The 12879-nt window shown below is 35.2% G+C and overlaps 1 protein-coding gene across 5 annotated transcripts; it reads left to right on the top strand.

Moving 5' to 3' along the window:
* Nucleotides 1–1174: 1174 nt before the first annotated feature.
* LOC122298475 lies at nt 1175–10916 on the top strand. 5 transcript variants are annotated; one of them, XM_043108232.1, is made up of 17 exons: nt 1176–1364; nt 1474–1554; nt 2672–3075; nt 3220–3445; nt 3548–3793; nt 3907–4022; nt 4657–4755; nt 4882–4969; nt 5281–5510; nt 6558–6742; nt 6926–7125; nt 7979–8311; nt 8428–8529; nt 8863–9160; nt 9335–9483; nt 9559–9843; nt 10402–10916. In XM_043108232.1, the coding sequence occupies exons 3-17, from the start codon at nt 2777–2779 to the stop codon at nt 10609–10611; spliced, it is 3066 nt and encodes a 1021-aa protein (XP_042964166.1). In that variant the 5' UTR covers nt 1176–1364; nt 1474–1554; nt 2672–2776; the 3' UTR covers nt 10612–10916. The 5 variants fall into 5 exon arrangements, with proteins under 5 accessions (XP_042964168.1, XP_042964166.1, XP_042964167.1 ...); XM_043108234.1 differs by lacking the exon at nt 1474–1554 and having other exon boundaries at nt 1175–1473; nt 3548–3788; nt 3911–4022; XM_043108233.1 differs by lacking the exon at nt 1474–1554.
* Nucleotides 10917–12879: the final 1963 nt, after the last annotated feature.

The following is a 12879-nucleotide window of genomic DNA, read 5'->3' as shown; positions in this document are numbered from 1 at the left end:
AAAATTTGGATTCGAAACCCCTTACCCATTTTGTATAAAAATAAATTTATAAAATATACAACAATTTGGAACAAGAACAAGGAAAAGAATGATAATAATACTAAGAACTGAACCGAATTGATCAAAACCAATTGATGAATTAGACTGATAAAAGATTAATTGTCAGTTACAATTTTAATATTCATGAAATTGATTTGTTCAGCCTTTTTACTAGGTGGCAATTCATGTTTTTAGGTTGTGTCAAATCATAGATTTTTAACTATATAAGTCAATTCGAACTCAACCATTAAGTTAGATATGACAAACTTTCAAACTATAATTTAATCCATTTAGATAACGAGTTGTATTGTGTCACACGTTTTGACATATTTAATAATTAATTAAAAATAGGTAAATACTATACGACTCATTTAAAATCGTTTTATATAAATGGATTGAATTAACATGTATAATCTATTTGACCTAATTAGTATAATTTCGCATAAAAATTAGAATTTATATTTATTAGTAGTTACAATATTTTTAAAAAATAAGATTACATAGCTACAATATTTTTATAATTTTAATATATAATAAAATCAATATTACAAACTTTATAATAACAAATAAGAGCATATGTCAAGAATTATAATCCTAGTAATAAAAATATAAGTATATTGAAAAATATCAATATTACAACATAATAATAATAAAATTATAATTTTAAAATAAAATTTAAATGGATCAAAATGGTTTGAGTTCGAATTAAACGGATTGATTCATTATTGACCTGTTTATTAATTATATCCTAACGCATCAATTGACACAAATCTGTTAATATCAAATTCAAATATATTTTTTTTAATATTAAAAAAGGAGAAAAAGAAAATAAGATAATAACATGCATTTCGTCGATCCCTTTTCTCAATCCTTACAAAAATAGGAAAACTCGAATACTTAATTTTACGAGCAATCCTAAATGAAAATAAAAAAACTATCATTAAGATATCTTTTTGAAGTGACTTTTCGAATATGAATTTAAGAAGTAACCTAACCCAACTAAACCGTACAAAAAAATTGATAATAAAAATACATAAATAAATAATTAGCGTAAATAATGGACGTGAGTGAGAGAGTCCCTGAAAGCTTCAACCCCATGAGTCATGACTTTTCGGGATGGAAAACAACAAACACAAGATATCTCTCTTCTCAGACTGTTTTATCAATCGAAGTAAGCAAACATTATAGGTCGGTGGAGGCTCAGAAAAGAAGAGCAAAAAGAAAAAAAAAAAAAAAAAAAAAAGAAAAAAAGAGAAGAGAATATGCCGTAGTCATGTTCCTCTCTGACATTCCCAGATGCCAAGCCGGTCTCGGAGTATATATAGGTTTCCTTTGATTTCTACTCTCTTTTGCATTTATATATCTGCTTTCTTGCGTTGCGCTTTTACTCCTCCCTTTCTCGCTTATTTTCTCCCCGGTCACCGCCTCTTTCAGGTACACCCTCTTTCTAATATTTTTCTCTTGGAAATTTTGTGGAACTCTGTGCGTGATAATCCTCCGATTATATGCATATATGTAAGTTTTTTTTTTTAATTTTTTTTTGGTGGCGGTTATGCTGTTTTCCCGAGTAGCGTCGTTTTATTCTTCTGTGAAGCGAAACCTAAAGCTCTATTCCGGGGATTAGGGTTTCGATTCGTCATTGTATCGATTGTGAAAAACAGAGAACAAAAAACAAACTTTGTTAGACATTAATCAGACGATATAGTATGTTTTACTATGCTTGCTTAGCGACCATAGAAAGGGTGAATATGTGATTGTATATTAGTATACGAGTATTACTATAATATGCATTCATCATGCATTCTTCGCGTATAACTGTATAGTTTTTAGTTTGAAAGCTCTTCATAATTTAGTTTGAACTGTGACTTGTGGTGCATTTGTTGTTTTATATTGTTGGTTTAAATGTTTTGAGGATTCTATTGTAGAATTAGTTGTTTATGGCTTTACTCAACATAGTTGCGTGTTCCAATTAATAGTCACTGTTTGCTCCGATTACTTTTTTTAGTTGAAGTTTGCAGGATTAATTTATGGAAACAATACTAATAGTGCTACTTGAAAACTTATGTTGTGGATAGGTGCGAAAAAGAATAAGAATCAGAGCATATTTTTGTCCTTAGAATTCTATTTCTTTTTAAGTTGAATCTACCTGTGCTATGATGCATATAAGTCTGGCTTTAATGATGATCCAATACAAGTAAAAAATTAGACCTTGATTTTAAAAAGAGTGGAAGCAACACAATCAATATCAATAACATGTTGTGACCGGTTAGGCTTGGGATATGATTGGCTAAACTTAATGTCCCACTAAAGATGAAAAGTGCTTACCTTTAAATGGGATTATCACTCAAAAATGAAGTTATACTGTATAAAGTTCTTGATTTCAAAATGCTTTGTAGTCCTCCGTAGACATTTTTAATATGACGGAATTGCCTCACTTTATTGATGTGACATTTTGATAGTGATCCATGCCCCCTCACAACAATCCATCGTCGTCTTTTCCATACAATTTCTTGTATCCATTACTGAGTTCTTATATTGTTCTGTGCTTTGTTTTACACTCGATAATCCTGTGTTCTTGACAATCAATATAATCCTCATGTTCTAAATTTTGATGATACGAATTTGTACTCAGGATTTTGGAGCCTGTTTCTATGGTGGTTTTGGCACTCCCAAAGTGGCTTTTACCTGCAAGGCTTTGAATTGAGTGAAGTAATCTGAACAAGTACAAAGCCACATAATGGGATCTGATAAGCAGTCTGTTAGTTTACTGGATACCCTGAAAATGGAGAGGGTTAGAACAATTCTAGCTCCGGCATATCCATACCCACATGAGCATTCCCGGCATGCCATAATCGCTGTTGCTGTGGGTTGCCTATTTTTTATCTCATCTGACAACATCCATACGCTCATAGATAAGTTGGACAGCAATATTAAATGGTGGTCTATGTATGGCTGTTTATTTGGTTTCTTTTATTTCTTTTCGTCGCCATTTATTCGGAAGACTATTAAACCAAGCTATTCAAATTTCAGTCGGTGGTAAGTGTTTAATTTTAATCCCATCCCATCCCAATAAGTTTGCTTCTCATATTCCAATGTTGGTCTATACATACTTTGTTACTCTTATCAGTTCTGTGAACCATTGGAACCAGTGCGTATTTATAAATTTTGAAACTTCTGCAGGTACATAGCCTGGATTTTAGTGGCAGCTGTGTATCACCTACCTAGTTTTCAGTCAATGGGAGTGGATCTGAGGATGAACCTGTCTTTGTTTTTAACAATATATGTGTCATCTATTTTGTTTCTTATTGTCTTCCACATTATCTTTTATGGCCTTTGGTACATTGGCCTTGTCTCACGCGTTGCGGGGAAGAGACCAGAGATCTTGACCATTATTCAAAATTGTGCTGTAAGTTTGGAAGAAGCTTTTGGTACCTTCATATCATAGTGCAGGTTTGTGGAATTCCATATAAAGCTGAATATCGTGTCAATGCCTTTATTTTTGGTGCAGGTTCTTAGTGTAGCCTGCTGTGTATTCTATAGTCATTGTGGCAACCGTGCTATTTTGAGAGAGAGGTTGCCTGAACGAAAAATCTCTACTTGGTTTTCTTTCTGGAAGAAAGAAGAGAGAAACACTTGGCTTGCCAAATTCCTCCATTTGAATGAGTTGAAAGACCAGGTCTGCTCCTCTTGGTTCGCTCCAGTTGGTTCTGCAAGTGACTATCCACTTTTGTCCAAGTGGGTTATCTACGGTGAGGTACAGCTAGAATCCACTATAATTTCCATGCATACTCTCTTTCTCTCTCTCTCTCTCTCTCTCTCTCTCTCTCTCTCTCTCTCTCTCGTTGATTATTTTTTCCATTTCCTCAGCTAGCTTGCAATGGCTCGTGCACGGGTTCATCGGATGAAATTTCTCCCATATACTCATTGTGGGCTACATTTATCGGTCTTTACATTGCCAATTATGTAGTGGAAAGGTCAACAGGGTGAGTAGCGCAGCTGTGGTTGATTGTCTTATAGTAAAAAATATCGTTGATTGTTCTCTTCACATCAGTAGGAATTAAAAGATGTACTTTCTGGATGCAAACTGATGTCGAGGTGTGTTTCTTAATAAAAGTCTCCATTTCTGTATGTTAACCCCAACTAATAGGAATGACTGAAACTGAGTATTTTTTGTTACTCTTTTTTTTTTCCTCCTTGCTAGAGAATTAAAGGTGTATATAGGTGATTCCTATGTAAGTGAATTCTATAAGAAGGTTGATGTTTTTGTGCTAGCCTTTTGCATGATTGAGTATCCAATTAGAACCTTTGCTTTTATGGTAACTTTTCGTGGTTCTGGTTCAATGGCATGAACCATTTGATAGATAAAAGTTCTTGTCCTCTTGATTATCCTATGGAGGATAAGGAAAACTTCTAATTAAGGAAAGCCCAGTTAAGAAGGAAGCAATAGAGGGACCTTTTATGTTTGTCCAAAGACGTCAGCATCTTCAGATATTCTTGCCATGTTAGATGGTGCTTATTTCCCGTTTTATGATCATTTAAGATAACTTTATGGTTGCAATTACATCTCTATTGTTCTTCCCCTTCGGTCCACCTCATCGATGTCTGACAAATCAACAGGTGGGCTCTTACTCATCCTGTGTCAGTTAAAGAATATGAGAAGTTGAAGAAGAAGCAAATGAAGCCTGATTTTTTGGATATGGTTCCTTGGTATTCAGGGTATGTATTCACTTATTTTTCTCATTTTGTTTACTTATTTTAGGGCGAGAAAGATGTTATTTAGCAAGTCTTTTATACTGCCAAGATAAAATTAGTCTTTACCATTCTGGTGACTGTTTGCTGCAGAACTTCTGCTGATTTATTCAAGACTGTTTTTGACCTCCTTGTATCAGTAACTGTCTTTCTTGGTCGCTTTGACATGCGTATGATGCAGGTATAATTCCCCATCTGATACTAGTTGTATCAACATCTTGTGTTTGATAATAAATTTATATGTTTAAATTAATTCCTTAAATTACCGTTTCTTTTTCCCGTTCACTGTATGCTATTTCAGTGAACTCCCTGATATGAGATAATTAATGAGCATGGGGAACCGTATAATAACTTTGTATTTTCTATGAACTTCATTATTCTTGTCCATATTTCTCTGTTGCAAATGAGATCCTCTTTTTTGATGATAGTTACATCTTGATCTTTGTATTGATCTAATTAAATCTGTTATGTTCCTATTTATCCCATCGTTAGGCGGCTATGAGCAAGGTTCAAGATGGAGCAGAACAAGGTGACCTTCTTTATGATCAATTTAGTGGAAAGGATGATCTATGGTTTGATTTCATGGCTGATACTGGTGATGGTGGCAACTCATCTTATTCGGTGGCACGGCTACTTGCTCAGCCTTCCATTCATCTCACGAGAGAGGATTCTGTGCTTACCCTACCACGCGCCAACTTGCTACTTATTGGAGGGGATCTAGCGTGAGTGAACAACTCTTTTTCATGATTCATGATGTGACATGAGTGCATCAGTTATTAGATTCAGTTAAACTTAATCCCAGCTTATACATTTACTACTTCAAATAGTCATGATTGACACTGGAACCCTTTTCAAATAGATCATCACCTCCAAAGGTCTTGATGAGGTGTTAAATTAAGCAATGAATAGTTGCAAATTTAAATCTTTCAGTCGTTATTGGTCAACAAAATTTGATATTGAACATCTTGAAATGAAATTGAGTCTTAATACTTGTGATTGTTAAAATTCGGAATTTTCTTTGTCCATAACTGATTACCATAGTGGCAATTGTCTGGAACTGAATTGACCTGAAATTGAAAACTCCATTTTGAAAGCAAACAGACATCATGGGATCATTGAAATCAATTTTAGAGTTGGTTACAAGCTTTAGCTTTAGACTTTAACCATCTTCAGTACCACAACCTATTAAACATAATATGAATCACTATAATACTATCATAGGCACGACAACTGTTACCTCTATATTTTGTAGCTACACTCTGCACCACCTCCCTGCTGCTGCCATATTGATTCAATTTTGCTGCTGCCTGCATTGTATTGGCAATTAGTTGGGTAAAGGGGTGCTGGATTTAAGTTCTGCACTCTTTGATGAGTCCCTACTAGTTGTTCCTGTTACAATGAACTTGGTGGAATTTTTTATTTATTTATTTTTTTAGCTTTTCACAGGCTTCCTCTGTGCAAACTTTAAGATCAGCCTGCTGTAGCTTCTCTCTCAAGATCTATTTTTTTTAAAGGGGCTGTTGCTTAAGGGTGATAAGATCTGTATTAATGCCTAGTGCTGCTCTGAAGCATATCTATTTTTATATGTTTTCTTATTTAGTACCAACGTATGAGTTTGATTTTTCCAATGTTCTTTGGGTCAAACGACATTTCTTCACCCCAACAAGGGGTGTAGGGTCGGGCAAATGTGCGACCCCTGATAGATGTATGATTTATATTTAACTATTAAATTCATTTGAGCTCAGTTTAATATTCTAGCTCTATTGTAGGTACCCAAATCCATCAGCTTTCACATATGAAAGTCGCTTCTTCCGTCCTTTTGAGTATGCTCTCCAGCCCCCTCCTTGGTACAAGCCAGAGCATATAGTTGTAAACAAGCCTGAGCTACCTTGTGAGGTGCCTGAGCTGAAGCAATATGATGGGCCTCAGTGTTTTGTTATTCCCGGAAACCATGGTTAGTTTTAGTTCTCAGATTGAGCCCTTTATGTTCTAATCCTCATGGAAGAGAAAAGTACTCAGAACTGACTCTACTTTTTTTGGCCTTGATTTTTCTCTTTAAAAGCCTTTTATATATATATATATATATATATATATTTTGTTTAAAATTTGTGGTGTAAGAATAATTATTTCAATACAGATTGGTTTGATGGTCTGCATACCTTTATGTGGTATATATGTCATAAGAGCTGGTTGGGTGGGTGGTATATGCCTCAAAAGAAGAGTTATTTTGCCTTGCAACTCCCTAAAAGGTGGTGGGTATTTGGTCTTGATCTATCACTCCATGGTGATATTGATGTCTACCAATTCAAGTTCTTTTCAGAGTTAGTAGAGAAGAAGGTATGCCTTAGCTTGTTTTTTTTTTATTTGATTCAATATGTTGCTTCAGTGAATGAGATTGTGGGGCATCAGCAATCTTACAAAATGGAATGCTTACTGCATGAGAATTCTTTCATGGTCCCCCCGTTTTCTATTATCTTAAACTGGTTGGAGATGGCTCTGACACTTAATACTCCGGAGTTTAGGCTTGTAGTTGATTTATTCTGTCTAGTATTCATGTTAGACATACGTGATGCATATGAAACTTGTTTTAAGGTGCTGTCATGTGTTTGACAAATACAGTGATAACAATGATGAAGGGGAAAGATTCTTGCATTATGAAACTAATTTGATTTATCATGATCTATGCCATTTCAAATTGGTTAACAATTTGTTATCGTAAAATGGGTCTGAATATACGTCTTGAAACATCTATTTTTTGCCCAAATAGTTTCTTGAGATGGCTACTTGCAAAACTGTTCATGATTAACTACACTTCTTTGCTAGTTTAAAATAAAGCATTACATTTCTTTGCTATTCTATCGAGTGGCAAGCACTTCTATACTAAATGGCAAAGATTACTCTTTCCTTTGTAGACTCCTAATCTTTTGCTTTTCTTTTATGATTTGCAGGATACTTTCCTATTTAAAATTAGGACTTGCTTGTTTATTTTTAATATTATAAATTTACAAAAGACACAGATATCCTTCTATTTGTCTTTATTTTTTTGGCAATTGTCATTTTTGATATTCTTTCTTGAAAAATGATATGCGTTTCATGTCCATCTATTATATGTTGTACTTATAATTTATTTTCCCCTTAAACTTTTTGCCTGGTTGACCCTAACATGCTGATCTCACCTTGTTTGGACAAGGTAGGAGATGAGGATTCTGTGATCATTATAACGCACGAACCAAGTTGGCTTCTTGATTGGTATTGGAATGGTGTTTCTGGAAAAAATGTTTCACACCTGATATCTGATTATTTGAAAGGTAGGTGTAAGCTTCGAATGGCTGGGGACCTACATCATTATATGCGCCATTCCTTTGTTAAATCAGATGGACCTGTTCATGTGCAACACCTGATTGTAAATGGTTGTGGCGGGGCATTCTTACATCCCACCCATGTCTTCAGTAAATTTAAAAAATTTCTTGGAGTTTCCTATGAGTGCAAAGCTGCATATCCTTCCTATGAAGATTCGAGCAGGGTAAGTTTTGAATGTCTTTTTGTGCACTTCCATTTACCTGATGATACCAAGTTCATAAATCTAACATATTGCTTTTTAATAAAGTTGTGCTATAATGTATAGCTTATTTGATGCAGATTGCATTGGGCAACATTCTGAAATTTCGAAGGAAGAATTGGCAATTTGATTTTATTGGCGGCATAATTTACTTTATATTGGCCTTTTCTATGTTCCCACAGGTGGGTCTGTGTTCTGTTGTTTTTGCGTTTTTAGATTGATGGTAGTTTCCTTGATTTCAGACATCTTTGCACTTAGACAAATAGGACATCTCTCTCTCTCTCTCTCTCTCTCTCTCTCTCTCTCTCTATATATATATATATCTACATATATATATATATTGGTGTGTATTTTTATTTATTTATTTTTAATCTGAATTTGTTTGTTCGTTATCATCTTAGACCTCACTCTTTCCCATCCTCTGAGGAGCAATAGTTAATATGTTTGCTTACCTAGCACAGGCTAAATATAACTGGTTATTGAGAGGTAACTTTGTTCTTCCCCTTCCTTTTTAGTGCAATCTCGGACACATCTTGCAAGAGGATTCCTTTTCAGGTCTCTTGAGGAGCTTCATTATCACAGTATGGAATACTGCTGTATACATGCTTGAACACTCCTATATATCGTTAACTGGTGCTATGGTATTGCTAATTGTAGCAATTGCATTTGTACCCTCCAAAGTCTCTCGGAAGAAACGAGTGATGATTGGAGTTCTTCATGTTTCTGCACACCTGGCAGCTGCTCTAATTCTTATGTTGCTGTTGGAACTGGGTATTGAGACATGTATCCGGCATAAACTACTAGCAACCTCAGGTGAGTTCTCTCTTCCTGTTATATATTACTTCTGTGAATATCTGCCAATGGTTGAAGGATTACCTGCTTTAATTGCCTGTATGTAGATTAGGAAAGTTAATGAAATTACGGTAGTATCATTATCATTTTGAATATTTGTATTTTTAGATAATGACAAATTTTCTTTTATTCCAGGCTATCACACTTTATATCAGTGGTACCAATCAGTAGAAAGTGAGCACTTTCCAGATCCAACCGGCCTTCGAGCTCGTATTGAACAATGGACCCATGGCCTGTATCCAGCATGTATTAAGTATCTTATGTCTGCATTTGATGTACCTGAGGTAAGGGAGACTGCTTCAAGAATCTGCTTCTTTTTCTTCTTCTAGTTAAGAATATTCATGAAGAAGTATTATCAGGTTATGGCTGTCACACGAAGTAACATATGCAAGAATGGAATGGATTCATTTTCTCGAGGGGGTGCTATGATATATTATGCTTCAGTCTTCCTTTACTTTTGGGTCTTTTCAACCCCTGTGGTTTCATTGGTGTTTGGAAGCTACTTATACATCTGCATTAACTGGCTTCACATACACTTTGATGAAGCCTTCTCTTCTCTAAGAATCGCTAATTACAAGGCATTCACACGTTTTCATATCAAACCAGATGGCGATCTTGAAGTTTTCACCCTTGCTGTTGATAAGGTGCGTGGGAAACCACTTTCAATCAAATGATTTGTCTTTTTTCTTTCCCCCCCAGTTAACTATTTTGAAGTTGGTTGGTTCTTCTTCTCCCAACAAGGAATAGGATTGCTTTAGATTTCTGCACTACAGTTTTTTTTTTTTCACTTCTTTGCCAACTATTTTGAAGTTGGTTCTTACTTGGGCTTGACTAAGTTTGTCTAAGGTTCAGCCCTGTGGTTTATGTAGGAGTGAAGGCCTAAACTAATTATTCAATAATAATAGTTGGGGCTTTTCCAGTTACTGTACCCTGATTTGGGACCTTACAGAATCTGCTTCTTTGTTTTTATTTTTGAACTAAATTAAAATGTTACACGTCTCCCAAATAGCTAAAGTAAATGCAATTAGTAATGTTGTTCTTGTCTTGGTTTTGCTCCTCTCTCCGTATTGTGGCATTTATGTAAAAATATTCCAAATATGGCAAGTTTTGTATTTTCCATCTTACTGTTGAATGCAACAGCTTGACATTCTTTGGTAGTTTAGCACTTTCGCTAATTCATATTGCTACCCACTGACAATCAGGTCCCAAAAGAATGGAAGCTAGATCCTGACTGGGATGGGGAGGTCAAACAGCCACAGCAATTGAACCACCTCAGAAAATTCCCTAGCAAATGGAGTGCAGCTGCTGCCCAGCATGACCCGATTCACACAGTTAGGATTGTTGATGAATTTGTTATACGACAAACAGATAAATCAGATATTGCAACCAGTAATGGATCAGCGGTTTGCTGACTCGTGCTGTGCAGATTATTAGATTTATTTCCTCACCATTGAGAAAGCAAGTGAGAAAAGAAAAGGAAATAGAAAATGACATGGTCTAGTTCTGGAGTTCCCTTCTGTCAGCTGTCCGCGGCATCGAAAAGGGGGTGCCGAGTCTGCTATTAGATCAGTCTCAGTTAAGCCTAAGGTGTGTTCTTAGATGATCTAACTAATTTACTAAACAGACTACTTTATAGATTATTTATTGTATATAGAAATATAAGGTGACACTTGAATATTTATTCGGTAAGATATGCATCAACATCCAGTTCTTCAGACGACGTGAAAATTACTCATCATATGGTTCTTTCGTTAAGATCCGATCCATCTCTCTTTGCATATTGTCTTCGGTCTCAAAAGTTCGATTGGAATGACGAAGATGTAACCCCCCTATTTTTTTGTTTCATTTTTACCTACTCTGGATTTTTCGAACACATTTCTGCTTAGCCTCGATGTAAAGTGTTTTTTTTCAAAGTGATTCTTGAAATTAGGAAACAAGGGGTCATTCTTCAAAACTTCAATGAGATATGAATGCTAACCCGGCACATTTTTCTCCATCTCGCCAGAAAGGCCCACTTTTCAAATTGTCATCAGGTATAGACGCTCCAACTCCGATAGACTCAAAATAATGGACTCGGAGTGGAGGATTAGTATTCCTGTTCCTTTTCTTCCGCTCAATTAGAGCATCATTGATGGATTATCTATATCTAAAATAAATTGTATTTTTTAACTATCAGATAGAAAATTCACTCACAATAGATTAGGCAATAATAATTTTTGTAGTTTTAGCTACAGTAATTGGAAAGAAAATATTTTTTGAATTAAAATTAAAGTTATGATAAAATTAAATAAATTAAAAATATCTAAATTAAGTATTTTTTTACGTTAATATTATTTTATTACTATATAATGAATAAATGAATAATTTAATATAGATATTTGATGTGAAAGGAATAGTCAAAGTTAAATTTATCTTATATTATTTTATTATTATATAATAAAAAATATCTATTCCAATATGAAGATTTATGTGAATGGAATAATTAATATTTAAATTTATCTTACATTCATAAAAAATATCCTTTATATATGCATAATATAATAACAATATGCTCAAACTGAGAAATAGAAACATGAAGTTGTAGTGGACCCTTTAATAATCGAATCCCCGTACAAGTAGCTTGGAGGGAGCAAACAAGATAAGCGCACAAAGGAAGTCGAGCACCAACTCTTGGATTCTGAAATTATCACATACACCTGGCTCTACTCAGCGGCACCAATTCTTGGGCTATGAAATTATCACATACACCTGGCTCTACTCAGCGGCTCTGCTCAACTAATATAATCTCAAAAGCATATTTCAAGCTCGAGGCTTCTCAATGCTTAGAATGCAACCATGGTTGTTGTCAACTCAACCATCACAGCGTAGGTTCGGCAGAGGGAGGAGGGTATAAAAATGACGCTATTTTTAGGTGGTGTTTTTAATGAAGAAAATTAAAGTGCGCATGGAGTTAGGGTCTTAAGAGGACGTCAGTATCGTAAAATTACCACACAGGGTTTGGTTAGGGCATACTGGTGTTTGCTCCCTAGACCTTCATTAATTTTATAGAATGATTTGTCTCTTAAAAATTAATTGTAGTGTCCCTCTAGGAGGTGGGGCCGTGGGATTGTGGAAGACAAAACTTGATTTGTGCTTCTAGTTTGTGATTTTCAACCTCTATCTATTATGAAAACTTATGAATGATGGGCGTTGACCCAAAGTAGAAATGAACCAACTCAACCTCGGCCTCCTCAAAGCAGTTTGCATTTTTGGCCAAGGTGGTGAATCAGGTAAACCTCAACTCTTGATACTCCATAGCTTTAAACAACACCCTAGAAGGAACATTACTAGCAATGGCACATTTTCTCTTCGTGTAGGATTTGATGGACTTGGCGGTCGTTTCTTGGAGGATTCATTTTGGAAGTTTCCGAACTAGTGAGCATTGCTCTTGATGTTTGGTGAGGTAAGATTGAATGTGAAGCCTAGGGTGGCATTGGCCGTTGTGGTAGTTTTTGGGTTTGTGGAGCCTCGTCTATTGTTGGGCCGATCCAATTTGACGACCTAACTCGTCAAGGTATTGTCACGGTTTTTTGGTGGAGTTCTACTAAGGTTTGGGCCGATACTCTTGAAAAAAATTTTGACACTATTTTTTACTCTAAAAATGCCGAATAGAGAGTTTGCTTGAAATTCACGCAATAGAT

This window comes from Carya illinoinensis, chromosome 16, assembly GCF_018687715.1.
Source record: "Carya illinoinensis cultivar Pawnee chromosome 16, C.illinoinensisPawnee_v1, whole genome shotgun sequence".
Classification (NCBI taxonomy): Eukaryota; Viridiplantae; Streptophyta; class Magnoliopsida; order Fagales; family Juglandaceae; genus Carya; species Carya illinoinensis.
This window is presented reverse-complemented; position numbering and strand designations above follow the sequence as displayed.